The sequence below is a fragment of the Gadus macrocephalus genome, chromosome 3, assembly GCF_031168955.1.
Source record: "Gadus macrocephalus chromosome 3, ASM3116895v1".
NCBI classification, from domain to species: domain Eukaryota; kingdom Metazoa; phylum Chordata; class Actinopteri; order Gadiformes; family Gadidae; genus Gadus; species Gadus macrocephalus.
The window spans coordinates 17,867,357-17,884,945 of record NC_082384.1 but is presented as its reverse complement, the minus strand read 5'-3'; the positions used below and the strand labels follow the sequence as shown (position 1 = coordinate 17,884,945).

The window sequence follows — 17,589 nt, the reverse complement described above, 5'->3', positions numbered from 1 at the left end:
AAACAACAATATATCGCTGACGATACAATAAAGATATTTATATAACCAAGTGCCAATAAGCATCTACATAATGAAACCCTTGGTGGTCTAAAGACATCATCACCAATACATCCTTCAGGCACCCAGTGAAGCACACAAGACATAGCAAATTATGTAATTTTTTTGTGTGTTTAATGACATTAAACAGAGAACGAGGGGGCGGGACTGAGAGAGACTGTGTTGTGTTGATTTGTGTTTAGGTATGGCGGTGAGTATGCAGAGTTTTTCAATAATTATGTCATTTTAACTTTCAGGTGCTGGTGAAAAACTACAAACATGTAACACATTTATTGTAGCTCCCAGATTGGCGTGTTTTTCAAAGTGGGGACGAGGGGATCCTAGAGCCCTCCAAACTGCTTGACCCCAGACTGCTGTTGTCCGTCTGTGCTGATCCTGCTGACGGGGATGATCTTCATGGTGGTCTCCTTCAGTGAGTACCAGCGGTTGTGCCACGTCACCCAGATGATGCCGTTGTCGAAGGCACCGGCATCCTTCTCCGAGTACGTTCCGTCTAAATCAAGGGGAGGAAGGCAACAGGGTTAAAAAAACAAAACAGGAAACACACGATCACACACACACACATGCATGCTTATAATATGTGAAGTACTAGCAATTGTGCGCATTTGGAAAGCTGGGGGGGAGGGGGTAATTGATGTAATTGATGAGGTGGTGAATTCTAACGTCATATTAATTTATTCTAAATGCCCAATACAGTGATTCATTGACATGTAGAAGGGAGGGAAAACTGTCATGGTCCCTCAATGGGCTCAAGGAAGGGGTTAGCTCCCAGGTCCTTACCCGGGTAGTATTTGCCGTTGAGGTGGCCGGCATGGCATCTGTTCATCCACCATCCGGAGCCATCCTGGAGGGCACAGTTGCCGTCGTACTTGTCGTTGTCGTTGTCGGGGGTGCTGAACTGCATGCCGTTGTGAACTGTGTAGGCCTTGTCACTCGCGTCGTCCCCGAAGTCAAAGCCATCGAAGGCGTCTCCTGCATCGCCGGCAAAGTAGTAGCCGTAGGTCAGACGGTACTTATCCTGCTCTGGTCCAACTCGGAACATGGCGTAGTCGGCATACCTGGCGAGAAAGATTTGAGTTGAGGTATTCGAGTTGCGCCAAGCTACCATGATAACCATGGATGGACTTTGAAAGATTTTTAGGTAACTTTGACTATGACATACTTTTTGTTGCCCAGCCAGTCAACCATCTCTATCCTCAAGACATATGGGAGAGTAACACTGGTGGTCAAAAGGTGCATCTTCTCCAAGCCAAGCCAGAACTCTGTGCTGTCATCTGGGGAAAGGTATCCAAAGCCCTCCTTGTACGGGATCCAGTTTCGGTTGAAGTCCACCAGTCCACCCTTTCTCTGAGAACATTAGAGCATAGTGTTAGTTGGATATTTTCTGTAATCTACTCATAACTTTATTACAATCAACTATGTCATTTTTATTCATAATTTCAGTAAAATGCTCAGTATTTCCTTTGTGGAATAAAGACAAATTGATGCGCTGATGAAGGTTTCTTTGTGCTCCAGTTTCATTGACCTGAAGAGTTAAGCAGGACACTCAAGCAGTTGACAATAACTTGCATAAAAATAAACATGTTGGCTCTTCTGTTCCATCAAATGTTCCATCAACATTACTATCGCATCATGGTTTGATGTGCACAATTGGTACTGTCCAATAAAGAAGGAGATTAAACCCACCCTCTGAATCACAGTGAAGCCACGACCAAAGGTGTCAATCTCACAGTAGACCAGGAACTGGTCTGTGGCCTTTGCCGGCTTCACATAGTACAGACCACTGACACTGGCTCCTTTGTTGGCAATATCCTGGCAGTCTGAGTGATGACAAATGCATGATGACTGTTATTTTAATAAATTCATGTTTGATTATTATCATCCGTTAAACGACAGAACATCTTAGAATCTGGGCTGTTAGGTTATTGTCAGATTTAAATTTTAAGAGGGATTCCTAGTACAGACATTTAACCCTGAGTAAACCGCTGGCCATGTTACTTAGATACACAGGATTTCATGGAAACAAAGTACAAGGTTTTCTAGTGAGCGAGTGGAATGCATCTCACTGTTTACTCATCGTATTTGAGGCCAAATATTGATGAGGTGCTAGCTAAACAAGGCAACGAGGACATGAGCACGATTGTGACACAGCTTCAGATGTGGTGGGAAGGACCTGGGGGCCCCAGGTTATGTTACCTGTTCCAGTGATTGGCTGGATCTCCACCGTGTCCTTGCACGGCACACTGCATGTGGCCTCCAGCTGACGGGTGAGCTGCTTGAGTTCTTGCATTTGCCGGTCATTTGCTAAAACAAAATTCTGGAGTTCACTGCCAAACAGGACAAAAGAGTAGAGGTCAGCGACGGGATAGTTTGTGATTTCATTTCAATTGCAAAGCTTGATTTGTCGGCTCACAATATCTGCTGCTCCTGAGAGAGGATGGTCTTCTCAAAACGAGTGACGTCGTCCAGCATGCTGGTGGATCTTTTGTAGTACAGATCTGTGGAAAAAACAAAAAAACGAACAACGTCCTTCAGTAGAAGAATCTGGATGTTCTCACAAATGTGCATTTTAAGCTTATAAAAAACAAATGTCTCAATATCTTTAGAATCCATTCCCTAGATATAACCAGGCCTTTGACCTCATCGCATTTTTACCTGGTTGTGAGGACTTATGCGCTGACGTGGCCCCGTCTCTCATGAAGACCACTTTCTCCTCGGCTCCCCGTGTCAGATTACCTATGCTTTCCAGTTTAGCCAGCATATCATCTAAATCGTCATATACATCAGGGGTGTACCTAAACAGGTAGTCCGCCACTCCACAGGTAGTCGGGCAATACCTTCCCTAAAAACAGAACATTTTAAATTTTAAAGCAGTGGTTGGTGAAAGTTTTCAGTGATTTAAGTCCAGCAGGATACTTACAAAGTCTACATCTGGTTGACATCCTCTCAGCGCGGAGCTGTCCCCTCTCTGCTACAAAAGTGAATACATTGTATAAGGTTGATATTACTCTAGGTTGGTATTTTGACATAAAAAAAATTAATAATTCTGCTCAAGCTTACTGCTGATGTGATGGGGAGAACCACAGCCAGTGCTCCGAATATTAACACATTCATTTTTGCTTTGTCCCTCGCCTCCTTGTCCTTTTTCTGGGAATGAAGCGCAGAACGGACTCTGCTGCTATATATTTATCTGGAAAGGGACTCAAGAGTGCTAAGGTCATCATAGGTAAACATCCCACGCATGACCTGACTCAGCTTTCCTGGCATGATGATTACTCACCTTGCTGTCTGTTTTCAGATTTCCTAGTTAGGACCATAATCGAATGTTGAAAATAGGCCAAATGTTGTTGTGAATTGTGTAAATGTGACTGAAGTGACTAATTTGTACTATTTCTATGTATCATTCTGTACCATGCAATCTTTCGCCAGATAGACATGTTTGGCCATTCAGATTTAGACATTTAATTTCAATGCAGTTGATCAATTATAATCCTTCTATAATTCTTTCATTGAAGTTTCATTCCATAACAAATTAAAGTACAGAAAACAGCCGTATGTATGAATATTGAGAATAAAGCACTTTATTTCCTTCATCACAGGTTTCAAACACATCTGATAATACTTTTTTACAGTTTGGATTCCATTGTGCCGTTTAGATTCCATGCCATGCTTTTAAGTGCCACTAGTGGCTGTAACACTACAACCTTTGTACAAGTTACCCCTAAAAACAACATATATTGAATTCTACTGTCCTTTATTTTTTTGTATATCATTGGCAACTAAGGGAAGGGTGCTAGTGTGTATAATAAAACATGTTGAAAATAAATTGAAATTAGATTATTATTAGGGCCCGACCGATATTGATTTTTGAGTGCCGATGCCGATGCTGATTATTTTTAGAGAAAAATTACGATTACGATTTAATCGGCCGATTAAAAAAAACTAAAAAAACATAAAACGTAGTTTTTGATACCTTAAATATACTTTAAACACTTTTGACGAATATGTGAATTGAATGCAGAACCTTTGAGTGTTTTAGAATACATTTACAGTCAAAAATGAGTGTAATGTAAAATGAAAAATAAATAACTAACTCCCAATGTGCTGCGCTCGTGGGCAGTGACAAACACGTGCGTGCTGAGCAGTATGGTCTCACCGTTAGAGTCTACAGTATAACAAATTAACATGGCCTGGGACCTAAAGAAAAACAGGCACAACATGCTCAAACAACGCGTCTTGTGTACATTGGTGAGGTGAGCGCGCAGCTGCCTGAGCGAGCGTGCTTTCATGTTGTACGGTAAAATTCTATCTCCTCTTTTTTACTCCAGCTAAAGTTGTTAGTTAGCAAGGCGAGTAGGAGTGCAATCTGCAGGATACTAATCGCAATAACATTTATACAAAAAAAATAAATAAAAAATCGGTTGTAATCGGCGTCTTTTTGGCCGATGCCGATTATTTTCAAAAAGGCTATAATCGGCCGATTAAATCGGCAGGCCGATAAATCGGTCGGGCCCTAATTATTATATAGATTAAGAATTTTCATAACCAACCGAGATTGCTGCTGCTGATGTGTCAATCTTTTCTTTGATCTGATTGGTTGTAAATCCATCCAATTGCGTTCAGAAGCATTTTGCAATTATGGCTCGCAATGTCAGGCTATCACAATCCAGCATTTTAATTCAAATGTAATTTGAATTTAATTGCAGTATTGGGTCCCACCCTACAATTATTGAACATAAATGTATCACTGGATTGACACTCCAATCGATATGGTGTGAATGAATGTATGCTGTTCTACAGGTTCTACTCAAGTAAATGAAACAGTGAAGAAACACGAGATGACGTACAACCGTACAAACCTCAACCCCTCGGCTGCCGACATTGAACCATAAATCTAACATTGACTACTGTGGGCCCTCACAGTTTTAAGAGAGGATACAGCAGCAATACCAAAGTTCTTGCTGACCCAGGAATGAACTGGTCGGCCCGTGAACCTAAAAAGGTTTGAACTTTGTTTGAACCGTTGTCTTTATGGATGAGCACCAGATGGGAAGTGTCCGTTTCTCTCTTCCAAAGCGAGGCAGAGAAGGAGCCACTCCTCCCCTAGACTAGGTCTTGGCAGTTACAAATAGGCAGTGTTACACGGAGAAATGTGTTTTTCAACAGAAACCTTGTATTGTTTTCAAAGTACTCAACTTCAGACAGGTTAACAGATACATTCAAAATCGTTTTTTTCATTTACTGCATGTACTTTTTTGTTGTCTGGAATGAGCCTTACATCTATAATCAAAACAAGCACTGAAACAATGATGATCATCCACACTAATAGCTTTAAACAATTGTTGCGCGCACACACACACACACACACACACACACACACACACACACACACACACACACACACACACACACACACACACACACACACACACACACACACACACACACACACACACACACACACACACACACACAATCTGGTTAGGAGTGGGTTCAGGAACGTTGGAATCTTGCCAGAATTCCCTCCCTGAACTTTCAACCTTCCCTATATCCAAGCCAGAAGTAAATATTTCACTAAGGGCTTTTAAGGACCACTTAAAAAAAACTAAATCTACAAATACGTTGATGAACATAAAGGAGGACAATTTATCTTTCCAAAGCATGAAAAGTTTCTGTTCAGTTTTTGCCTCATACCATAGCATTGGCCTTTCTGACTGTCGTAGCATTGATACAGCAACATGCTAGCATATCAGAATGAGTTACTATAAATACTACAACATATGTTTCTATCATTCATCTCACGGTTGTGCTATTTCCTCCAGCCGCTGCAAGCCATAAAATAAAAACCTGTATCATAAAATGGATTGGATGGGACTGTGGCATCCGAAATCCAAAATCCAAAACAATTCTCTTCAGAATATTTTCACATTCATAATGTTTATCTCTTGCATTAATTTAAGGTTCATTCCACAGTTGGGACCCACAAAGGAGAAAAGGTGTGGAGGGCCTCTTTCACAGTTCCCCAGTGGTCACTGGTGTATGAGGGTTCATGTCACGGCGGAGTAAATCTACACGAGACTGAGGGCAAAGGTTTGCTGTAAAACCACTGCAGGGTTCAACTTGTGGTCAAGGCAATAAGTCTCCTCAGCTGAACACGGGCAGATTGTTCGCCCCCTATCCCAACAACATTAACAAACAATGGTTTGAAGAGACACGTTTTTAAAATGTTGATATTAAAGCTATACTGTCCTTTAACCATTTGTTATAGCAACTCACTGTTTGTGAGTAAGAAAGAAAAGTTGCTTAAGAAACTGCTGGATAACCGGGTTGAATTCCCTCATGAATATTCTGTTCAATAAAATGTCTGGATTGACTAAGTGGCTTTGGATACTTACCGATCTGTCATGATTTCATCACTAGCTTTCCTGACCTAAATATTTGCCCAACCATATCTCACTGTGCAGACTACACTCTGATGTCTAACATAAAGACATGAGACCTAGGGCCTACATTGAAGGCTGTTTGCATGCGTGGGCCCGAATGTGTGTTTTGACAAACTGCTTTTGTGTACGGCCTCTGCTGGTTGTGTTTTTTCTATTTCTTATTTTCTCTTTAAACTGTAGGCTAACGTGTAAAAATATAAAATATTTTGCTGAAACTTTCTTGATTTTTCAATACACCAATTTCTGAATAGGTAATGGATATTTACAGTAAGTGATTAGAATTTAGCATTTTTACTCGGTGGTTACACAGATTCTTAACTTTAAACACATTGATATAGGCCATTGAATACGAGCATGTTCCACCGCTGATATTCAAGCTATCCAATAAATCTGGCCTTAAACTAGAATGTCATAAGCAAGGATATTTAATCTAAACGTTGCCAGTTCTTAAATTGTTACAATAATAATAATAATAATAATATAATAATAATCACAACTTAATCACAAATTAATGGATGAATTGTTATTAAAAGAAAACTGAAAAAGCAGCCTTCTTCATCATATCCTTCGGGTTTGGGCTGAAATTAATAAAACATAACCTTCAATGGCTATTTTTCATTCATAATCCTTGTGGCGAATGGTAGTCATGAGTAGAAGAACAAACGGATCAAAAATTTCCCTTCAAATTCACTTCAATGCAACCTGTAGTAAAAGTAAACTATATGTTCCCAATGTTCAACCAGAACCATAAAATAACTTCATGTTGCCATTGGTAAATCTTGATGTTGATGTTTATCTGGCACGTGTATTAAATGTGGGTCAAATTGCACGGTTGTTTGTTTTAATCTGATTAATTGGCATTTCAGAATACCAAAATTCCGTGCTAAGCTTAAAGAAAGAAAACGTTCCTGGTGCAGAAGAAAAAAAAGCGCACGTGTAGGGAAGGCCCAGGAGCGGCTTGGGGAATGGCCTATCAGTGGTTTAGGGTTTCCTTCAAGTTCACGTCTCCTCCTCGCCCTGCTGCAGGATGAAAAAAACCACTAGCGACCAGATCATTCAGAATACGACTCTGCAAACCCTTTACCATGCTTAATTTATTTACATTTCTGGTGGTGAAGCTAACCATTCTGTCCAATTTGAACTTTTTCGAATCAAAATGGTCGGATATCGAGCAACAAGGGCGCGCAAAACCAAGCCACTCGCAGCGCTTTAAACGAGGAGACCTTCTCGAGGTTCCCAGAACTTTCTTCACGCACTTTGGAATCTATTTAGGCGACGACAGGGTCGCCCATCTCATCCCTGACATCCTCCCCGTCCTGACAGATGACGCAAGGCTGATCGACACCGTCATAACAAACCAGAGGCTTATTATGGGTTGCATGTTTAGATGCGCAACGGTACGCGTGGACTCGTTACAGGACTTTGCATATGGCTCTGAGATATTGGTTAACGCAATGGATTCAAGGATGAGCGCCCGAGCACTTCTCAATGAAGAAGTGGCCAAGAGGGCTGAGCAACTCATCGGTGCCATCCCATACAGTTTGCTGTGGAATAACTGTGAACACGTTGCAACATACTGCAGATATGGATCTGCAGTAAGCCTGCAGACAGACAAGGTATAGCAATGATTAGCATTCTTTCTGACTTTTAAATAGGCAGGCTACTTTTTTAATTCGAATTATTCAGCGCATAATCAAAGATGTTCATCTGATCTGGATCGCTGTAAATGCCAGCGGTGCAGATGTACGAGGTTATTCCCTCATTGCAAACATTTGCATTATCGTGTTGCACAAATTTCATGGTTGAGATTTAATATAGATGGTTATTGGTTCTTATTAAACTATAAGCTGTCGTTGTCCGTGGGTGGGTTCGTGAATCTCATTAGATGGGTAATTGGAACATTTGTGTGTGTGTGTGTGTGTGTGTGTGTGTGTGTGTGTGTGTGTGTGTGTGTGTGTGTGTGTGTGTATGTGTGTGTGTGTGTGTGTGTGTGTCAAGGGAACGTGCGAGTCGGGATTGTGAATGAGTTGTTTCTTTGACTGCGTAAAGATGCATAAATAAACTTTTCCTTTCTTTTTTTTGCAGTTCTGCGAGTGGTTAAAATCTGTCATCAGAGACCGGAGGAGCATCATCGTCGCAGTTCTTATTGGAATAACCTCCATTGTCTGCTACGGCTTGTTACCTTCGACTACATTACCAACCGTTATAATCCCCTTTACTCTATGGATGGCTAGCTAAATAATCCTAGTCAACAAAGAGTGAACATTATGCAAAGACAATTCAATCGAAAAGTACAAAATTTTACTTCCTATTCATCTCCTGACACCTTGTGAAATGTATATTTCTCTGATTGTCCAATAACATTTCCTTGTCCTTCAGCAATTTTAGAAAATAGCCCAAATTCACCTAATGGATAAAGTTGACTATCATCGAATGTGGATTCATTCTACTCTTAATTGAAGGAAGTTTTACATACTTTTTCCCCCCCATTTTTGTAAGATGCTTGAAATGATTATATTGGCCTACCATTATCTGCTGCAGTCTGGGAAAATTGGACCTTGATGAATGATTGTATAGTAAACACATACTGTTGGGTATTTGAAAATGATAATTGTTTGCCTACAAGCCAGTGCTGTACAGTTGTTAATAATAAATCATCTATTTTTATTTGTGTGCTTTGTGTCAAACACTGCTTCAACCACAGTTTTTTTTTCCATAGGCTACCCATAAAAAAAACAATACAATAAATATAAAATACTGATATATTTCTATTATATTATATGTGGCCAGTCAAAATCCGCCCAATATGGGTAGGTATTTTTTAATTTGTTAGACTATGCTCCTTGAACAAATGTTTAAGGAAAAATGTAAACATATTTAAGTAGTTCAGTTGTACTTTGCGCCTATTGTTTTTCATTTAGGATACATAAAACCACATTAACTTTTAGCAAGGGATTTATATGATGAAATTGCCAATGCTAAACTGGAACCATGCAGCGACCCTAATACACTGGCAACACAGGGCTCAGAGTTTTGACATCGAACAAACACCCTCAGGATTGGAGAAAGCTCCTTTATTTCTGTAAAAAGAAAATCACACTGAAAAGGTTGACCAATATCTAATCCTTGGAATCACACTAGCTCCTCCCAATCACCCCATCAATATATTGTCCAGGTGTGGTCACCCAACAGCAGCAGAACCACCACGAGCACCAAGAGCACCACCACCATGTTCCCCTTGCAGCTGTTCAACATCTTTTTCACCGCTTCTACAGTCCAGGAACGTGTCTCTAAGGACGACCTGTCCCAGTACACGCGGGGGGACCTGCTCGAGGTCCCCAGGACGCTATTCACCCACTTTGGGATTTACTTGGGGGACAACCGGGTCGCCCACCTCATCCCGGACATCCTCCCTGTGTTTTCCCAGAACAAAGCGGCCATCAGCGAGATGGTGACCAACCTACGGCTGATCCTAGGGGTCGTGGCCAAGGCGGCCAGCGTCAGGGTGGACTCCGTGGCGGACTTCGCCTACGGCTCGGAGGTCCTGGTCAACCACATGGACGCCGTGTGTAACCAGCCGGCACTGGAGGCTGAGGAGGTGGCCCGCAGGGCGGAGGAGCTCCTGGGCTCCATCAGCTACAGCCTGCTGTGGTACAACTGTGAGCACTACGTCATGTACTGCCGGTACGGCCTGGTCATCAGCTACCAGACCTACCAGGTACCAGCCAACCGCTGCTTTTGTATGCCTTTAGCAGAGCGAGTGTTGACGGCGAGAGAACTGCTTCTTCTGGACCCCTAAACTCGTAAACCTTGTATAGAATGTACCTGTATGTATGTGCCGATCTTTGACCTGGAGGAGGTTTGAATGCGGACGGTAGGGTCAGGGTTAAAGACTTCCATCCACACAGGAACTCATTGTGTGGTACTAATGCTCTCAGCTATTTCTAAGGATTAGTGTTGACCAATAATGTCTTGAACAACGTGCACAAGTGCACAGCTGATTTACTCTGCATTTTGTGAAAGGGAATTGTTGCTCTTTCTATGAAAATTGTGTAAAACATGTATATATGATCATTTTACATGATAATCAACCAAAACAATGATACTAGTATATGATATAAAGCTTCAATTTCAATTCAATTTAATTTTATTTGTACAGTCCTTAATAACAATTACAGACTCAACAGGCCAAATATTTATGACACCCCCCTGACCCAAGCTCCCAAAAGGGCAAGAGAAAACTCCCTTCATTGGCAAGGAATAAATCTTGAGGAGGAACACAGAGTTGGGGATCCATCCTTCAAGGGATGGCCAGGAATGCAGTGGGTGCCATAATTGACATAGTCTACATAAATGCATACAGGCTAAAAATATTAAATAGATGATTGGGTGCTGGTCGGTTAACCATAAGGAGAGTCCAGGCATCCAGTCGCAGTCACCGCAACAAGCTTCTGATATTCAAGATTTTGGTAAAGGCAAGGTGCCAAATGTGTACTCTGTCATGAAGGCAAACAGCCCCATCTAGTGTCGTTTGTCTAAAATATGGATGATAAAGGCCCACCATTTTTATTCCAAAACTATGGGGATATCATAGCTAGAATTAAAACCAACATATTTGCAATGCGATTTTCCTTGACTAACTCCAACTCCTTGTAACTTTCCCATAGTTTTGCACAGCGGTCAGGAAGACGGTGTGTAGCCGGACCAGTGCCTACCTCACGGCTCTCCTTGGCGTAGGGGCGATGCTGTATCTGGGCTCCGCTGCGTCGCTAACCAGCGTCATCTTCCTGCTCGTTTCCTTCATCCTCTGGATGACCTCATAGTGGCCACTGCAGGGAATGAACATGAATCTCAGTCTCAACAACGGCACCGGTAATGAGATAGTGAGGTCACAGGTCTCTTTAAACTCACTTCCCTAAACCTTTGTCCAACTACGGGTCATGGCACTAGTGAAGTACATGCATCGGTTTGAGCTGGTAATACGATTGGAAGAGGAACGCTTTAACCACAAACTCAAATGACTGGAGCTGTTTGGCTTGGTGATGATAATGTTCACCTGCCACTCATCCCCACTGTTACATGATCAAAAAGTGAGTACTGAAACAAAAGGGTAGAAATGAATAGCTCATGAATTCAACTCTACGACTATAAAAGTAAATGATTCAATAGAGCTGTAGAAACAAATGTTCCGTACAGAAGTAGAGCCATACATTGCAATGGTCTATGCAAAAACAATATTCTTGTTAATTCAGCCTTGAATCACAGTTGATAACACATTAGTTTGATTTCAAACAAATTCGATTTTTTTTAAGTTGTCTAGAACAAGTGCACTGACCTTAGACTTTTGATATGTCCCGTTGTTTATGTGATGTTAGCGACCAATATTGATTGCTAATCATTAAAACTATTTTTTTCTACCTGTGTCGCTACTTTTTCCTGTTACAAAATAAAGCCAACCACAATCTCACTAAATGATGTGTTCTTCCCTGGAAGTAAAACTTTAGGTCCAAAGGGCACCTAATCATATTTGTGTGAGTCTCCACTTGAACACCATGGGTATATGATGAAATCAGCACAGTGTTCACAGCCCTTAGCTAATTCGTTTTCTAGGGGAAGAAGCCATTCAGAACCATAATTAGAATAGCATTCAACAATGCAGATGTGGCTATGAGCTTGTTGTCAACCACAGATAATGCGTGTTTGGCACTAGATGACCGTGAACATTACACGACCTGCCCCCCCCCACCCACCCACCCACCCACCCACACTTTTCAGTTTAGTACGTTGACACTGATCAGCTGATTCAAACCAAACAAGTAAACTATTCCCGGTTTTGTTTACACTCGAGTTTGATTAAATAGTACAACTAAAATGTACTATTTTGATGCTCTGTGACTGAGAGGACATTTCATTCTGATAAAGATACAGAGACAGTGCTAAGGGATTTAAAAAAAACGATTATTGGATAAGTGAGGATACAGCAAATGATTGAATGTTGTCTAAATTAAGGGGACTTGATTACTTTGCCAATAACACATCTCCACATGTGGTACATGGTACACACATACATACATACATACTATCACATGTCAAATTCAATCTGAGTTGATACTGATCTTCCCTTCACATTCAAATTATAAGATGGACACAGTGTATTGATTCATTAGGCTGATTAACAATAATAAGACATGCATTACTGACCCTTACTGATATACCAATGGAAATGTGTGTTGATGATTTTACCTAGAAACACAGGCATGGTGTATGAAAGAAATAATAACACAACATACTTGTAGAAATAAGTACTTTGTATTACTGTTGTGTATTGGCTCACAGACTAGCTTCCCGGTGTTCATGCTAGTCTTCTGTTTATCCCTGTGTGAACGACGATGAAATCGTGAGCTGTTCCAACTTTCTGACATTCCAACTTCCAAGAACCGACTGAAGGGAAGATTATCCCCATATTCCCTCCAAGTCAAATCTGCTTCATGTTGCAACATCATCAATAGTACCACACACACACACACACACACACACACACACACACACAATTATATTTCCATTGAACAGAAAGTGAACAACCAAATCACCAACCAATGTGCTGATGTCCCTGATGGACTGCGAGGAGTTTAGAATAATAAACAGGACAGCTGCTGTCTGGCACATCTTCTCAATGCCAGGTGGTGAGCATGGCAGGGCATCCATGGGGTGTAATTAAGATGTATGTAGAGGTGTGGATGTAGCAGACCGCCCCAGGCCATTAGCAGTGGCTCAGGGAAAGTATGTGTGTATGTGTGTGTGTGTGGAAACACAAAAGTTAAACGAATTACAGGCCTCTACTGAAAAGCCAGTGCAGGCATTAAACAATGGAAAGTGCTTCATCATTATTTTCCTGCACATACTGTTTGTTTTTTTGTGTGTGTTTTCTTTTCCAGACACACAACAACAAATGTCTTGAGAATTTGACGTGAGTGAAGTGGACAGGAATGACCATTAGGTGAACCTGGCCCTCCGAATCCCACTCTGCGTCCCACTCAGCCATTCAGTGAGATGTCCGTAGAGTTAGGAGCATGTGAATTGCTTGCAGTGTGTAGGTCAAAGTGTTGTGGTGATGAATTTTCTCAAACGAAGATAAACTTGATATGGCCAAAAAATATAGCCAGGAAAGTATTTGAGGTTTAAGTCCCACAGGAAATGGGCATGAGAAACATTCTCTTTGCACTGATATTCTCAAAACTGTTTATTTTTCGTGAAAGCTGTCCAGCTTGCTGTATTCAATATTGTGAATGATCAAAGGAGATCAAGCATAAATACCTATTTTATTTCCCCATTAGGCATATTCTTTCAAATGATGTACTGAACTGTAGTTTGAGCCAAGATTTAAATTAGCCATCTCTTCTGATCTGTGAACTGAGACACGCAGACAGAGTTCTGAGGGAAGACATTGCCTACGTTTTAGGTTGTGGGATAATTCTGAATACCGAGTGCTGAGCAAAATCTCAATACGTTGCGAGGGTCTGTGTAGGAGGGCTTGTTGCGGGGGTCTATGATCTGTAACGATGATCATCGTTATCACAGCCAATCCACTACCAGTGCACATGTCCTCGAAGATATATAATCCCCACCATCGTTTTCTTTCTTCCGTGGTTCTACAGCCCCGCTGTAAAGTATCTTAGAGTTATTATTGTGTTTGAGGTGACCCTGAGGCATATAACATTTTCGTTCGACATTGAATTGTGCATAGATGGGGGATGGTGGCCCTGCCACTTACCTAGCTGGAGTTTCTAGGTTCAAGGCAAGGATGGAATTAAATAAAGGTTGTTTGACAGCACAAACTAATAACCATACCCCACCCTTTGACCCTTGAGAGGGGACACACATGTGCCGTGTTCCAATATCCATACTTCCATCAGTACACTTAAACGAAGTACAATATCCGCACTCACTAAGTGCGCTAATTTTCAGATGTCAGTGTTGTTCCAAATCGAATACACCGTGGCGCACTAACCGGAAATTACGATCACGACTGCCGCTGCGGCTCCTCCCCCGCAATAAACATCCTGCTTTGAACGGTGAACTCTTTACGCCTAGCAGCTATAAAAAGCAATAAAACTATAAAAACTACAAAATGACTATTAATGTAGGCCATGTGGAAAATGCGCCGACGTTGGCTCAGCCTGGCCCTGCCCTCTTCCGCTACGTAGCTAAGATGGCTGCCGTTGAGTACGAAAAGTGTACATCGCCACCCATGATCGCCACACACTTCACGATTTGTACCGTTTTGAGTACACCATCCGGGTCCTTTCAGTACACTTATTTTCGCCCGATCTGAATCGGAACGCCCTACGTACTCAAACTTAGGCTAGCAAGTACGGATAGTATGGATATTGGAACACAGTAGGGATGGGCAAAATGATTCTTTTCCGGGAACTAGTTCTTTCAGTTCAGTTCACTATAACGATTCGTTTATTTGATTCGGTCGTTTTGATTCGTTCGTTACGTCAGATTACATCTTAAAAAAAATAAAAAATAAAAATATATTATTTTTTTTAATTGGTCATGGGTCCGGATAGGACCGTCAAGACCGTCAAGACCACAGTCCGCCGTTTGGAGATGCCTGCTATATAGTATAATGAACGTCCCACCAATATTTATACCACTTGCTTACTCTCTATATTTCATTCATGGTTTTACATTTATAATTTTATTTTACTTTACATTTAATTCTTCATTGTTCAGGCATTACAGAACTTGCATGGTCATAAATAAAAAATACGAACTGCAGTTTAATTTCTTTGTTTGTTCTTAAATTGATGTAGAATGGAGCAAAGACTCCTGGGATTGGGAAATGCGTTTATCCAATAAACAGATGGAGGGTTAGGCAGACAGAGAAAGCGCGCATATTCGACGGTACCGCCTTGTCATTGGTTTACCCAGGTGCCATTCCAACACCATTGCTACCTCTCATTGGCTGAATCTTTGAGCACGTTGTAGACTCAATCAATATAAGTCGCGGGGAGACGGAGCTCTGTTCGTTTGTATATTTTATTTTCGTGACCATATGTTTGGTTTATGTTAAAAAAAAAGAATCAAAGAACCAGTTCTTCTTGTTTTGGGGAACCAGTTCTTGTCGTTCACGTTCGGGATTCGTTCGTTGTAACGAATCAGTCGCGACCGACACATCCCTAGAACACAGCCAAGGACCACCAAGGACCTATTAAAGAAAGGAAAGCTGACTAAAACATGGTCGCCCATTAATTCCTATGAAAACTGCTGAGGTGGTTAAGTAAGAACGGTCTTCCGAACGTCGATTACTCAAAATGGATTACTCAATCATTATTTAAGGATTCGAGAAGTAAGCCAAGTATTGAGTAGGTAGTAAGTAGTAAGCAAGTAGGTGGTTTCGAACACACCCGAGTACTCTGTGGTGCACTTACCGGAAATGACGATCACGACTGCCGCCGTGGCTCCTCCCCCGCAATAAACATCCCGCTTTGAACGGTGAACTCTTTACGCCTAGCAGCTATAAAAACTACAAAATGACTCTATTAATGCAGGCTATGTGGAAAATGCGCCGACTTTGGCTCAGCCTGGCTCCGCCTCTTCCGCTACGTAGCTAAGATGATTAGCCCGTTTTGAGTACGGCATCCGGGTCCTTGAAGTATACTTCTTTTCGCCGGATCTGATGATCTGACGGATCATGATATGAAATTCCAAGGTCAAGGTCGGCATTTAAACCGGAAGGCGGGAACAAAGAGTGCCGGTTTCTAAGCCAACGGTGAAGAGCGTGACATTTCAGCCAATCTAAGCCAACGGTGAAGAGCGTGACTGACATTTCAGGTTTTTTGTGTTATTGAATATGAATATGAAGGTGCAACTTTTAATTCTTTTGATCAGTCTGGAGGCTTTATTTGTAATTGGCAATCGCGATGAAATCGTATATTTTCTACTAATTTCCGAATGAATTGAATTGGCAGAAGGTGTATCTAATGAGTTTGTTACGTTATTAATAAGTGAAGGCGACTGTAGTAAGTTCCTCAGTAAGGACACGGCTTCAGCGGTTAAAAGGCTATTGTCTGCCATTGACGGTTAGTGTAAGTAGTAAGTGAGATAAGGTGTAAGTGAGATAACTGACTATTAACGGTCTGATTACTGAGGTAATGTCACGCTCTTACTCGCTCTTGACGGTTGGCTTAGATTGGCGCGCTCTGGCTGTTCAAAAATGCACTCTTTGTTCCCGCCTTCCGGTTTAAATGCCGACCTTGACCTTGGAATTTCATGCACACATACCTATGAAACACTCTTACATTCACTATTGAAACGCTCTCACCGTCACTACAGAAATTACTGGTATGAATACTACATGTGAAACGCTTGCACATCCTCATGTAAGAGCATACATACATATAACTGAAAAACGCATTCATACATTTGAAACATTTATACAAATATGTGCTTGCATGAGTGTTTCAGATAGATACGTATAAATGTTTCACTTGTATGAATGTAAGCACTTCATATGTATGTGTATATGCCACAGAGGTATGTATGTATGCGTGTGTGTTTCTCATATGTATGTGTAAGTGTTTCAGAAGAGTATGTATGTATGTGTGAGTGTTTCATTAGTGAGTGTGTGAGCGTTTCAGTAGTGAGTGTAAGAGTGTTTCATAGGTATGTGTGTGCAAGAGTGTCTCAATTAGTTATGTCCTAAACGGCCCCTCATAGTACGTGGTTCTTCTCGTCCTCTCGGAATCTCATGCAGAGACTATTTTAATTTGTAACGAGTAACGAGGTGGCAAATGTCAAAGTAACGAAGTAAAAGTATATTTTTTAACTTATAAATGTAGTGAAGTAAAAGTAAAAGTCCCGATAAAAAAAAAAACTCAAGTAAAGTACAAATCCTCAAAAAAAATACTTAAGTAGTGTAACAAAGTACATCTACTTCGTTACTATACACCTCTGGATCAACGACATGCTTCTATATTGTGCGATAGACTCTCGTTGTGACTGTAATTACTTTACTCTCTCAGGGAATACGGATTTGCCCCATAGCAAAGCTACCACAACAAGCAGAGTAAATTAAAGTAGC

General features: G+C 41.3%; 3 protein-coding genes and 1 long non-coding RNA gene across 4 annotated transcripts; 2 read left to right on the top strand and 2 right to left on the bottom strand.

Moving 5' to 3' along the window:
* Window positions 1-149: 149 nt before the first annotated feature.
* Window positions 150-3,271, bottom strand: fgg (fibrinogen gamma chain). The gene is made up of 9 exons (XM_060047725.1): window positions 3,118-3,271; window positions 2,978-3,028; window positions 2,713-2,899; window positions 2,471-2,555; window positions 2,254-2,384; window positions 1,744-1,877; window positions 1,220-1,404; window positions 838-1,115; window positions 150-550 (listed from the first exon to the last, which is right to left on the bottom strand). Exons 1-9 carry the CDS (start codon window positions 3,169-3,171, stop codon window positions 378-380), a joined length of 1,278 nt encoding a protein of 425 aa, XP_059903708.1. The 5' UTR covers window positions 3,172-3,271; the 3' UTR covers window positions 150-377.
* A 4,177-nt stretch (window positions 3,272-7,448) lies between these two features.
* Window positions 7,449-9,171, top strand: lrata (lecithin retinol acyltransferase a). Its single transcript, XM_060047721.1, has 2 exons — window positions 7,449-8,116; window positions 8,586-9,171. Exons 1-2 carry the CDS (start codon window positions 7,586-7,588, stop codon window positions 8,736-8,738), a joined length of 684 nt encoding a protein of 227 aa, XP_059903704.1. The 5' UTR covers window positions 7,449-7,585; the 3' UTR covers window positions 8,739-9,171.
* On the bottom strand, window positions 8,985-11,552 carry LOC132454397 (uncharacterized). Its single transcript, XR_009524925.1, has 3 exons — window positions 11,412-11,552; window positions 11,216-11,329; window positions 8,985-10,146 (listed from the first exon to the last, which is right to left on the bottom strand). It is a non-coding gene; the product is annotated as an uncharacterized LOC132454397 (long non-coding RNA).
* Window positions 9,730-11,904, top strand: si:dkey-30k22.5 (lecithin retinol acyltransferase family protein). Its single transcript, XM_060047722.1, has 2 exons — window positions 9,730-10,218; window positions 11,168-11,904. Exons 1-2 carry the CDS (start codon window positions 9,730-9,732, stop codon window positions 11,321-11,323), a joined length of 645 nt encoding a protein of 214 aa, XP_059903705.1. The 3' UTR covers window positions 11,324-11,904.
* The last annotated feature ends 5,685 nt before the right edge of the window (window positions 11,905-17,589 follow it).

Coding starts and splice junctions, on each gene's coding strand:
- fgg (XM_060047725.1), bottom strand. CDS start 3,171: ATGAATGTGTTAATATTCGGAGCACTGGCTGTGGTTCTCCCCATCACA. Junction 2,556..2,712: donor GCATAAGTCCTCACAACCAG/GTAAAAATGCGA, acceptor TTTTTTCCACAG/ATCTGTACTACAAAAGATCC. Junction 551..837: donor CAACGGCAAATACTACCCGG/GTAAGGACCTGG, acceptor CCCTTGATTTAG/ACGGAACGTACTCGGAGAAG.
- lrata (XM_060047721.1), top strand. CDS start 7,586: ATGCTTAATTTATTTACATTTCTGGTGGTGAAGCTAACCATTCTGTCC. Junction 8,117..8,585: donor TAAGCCTGCAGACAGACAAG/GTATAGCAATGA, acceptor TTTTTTTTGCAG/TTCTGCGAGTGGTTAAAATC.
- si:dkey-30k22.5 (XM_060047722.1), top strand. CDS start 9,730: ATGTTCCCCTTGCAGCTGTTCAACATCTTTTTCACCGCTTCTACAGTC. Junction 10,219..11,167: donor TCAGCTACCAGACCTACCAG/GTACCAGCCAAC, acceptor ACTTTCCCATAG/TTTTGCACAGCGGTCAGGAA.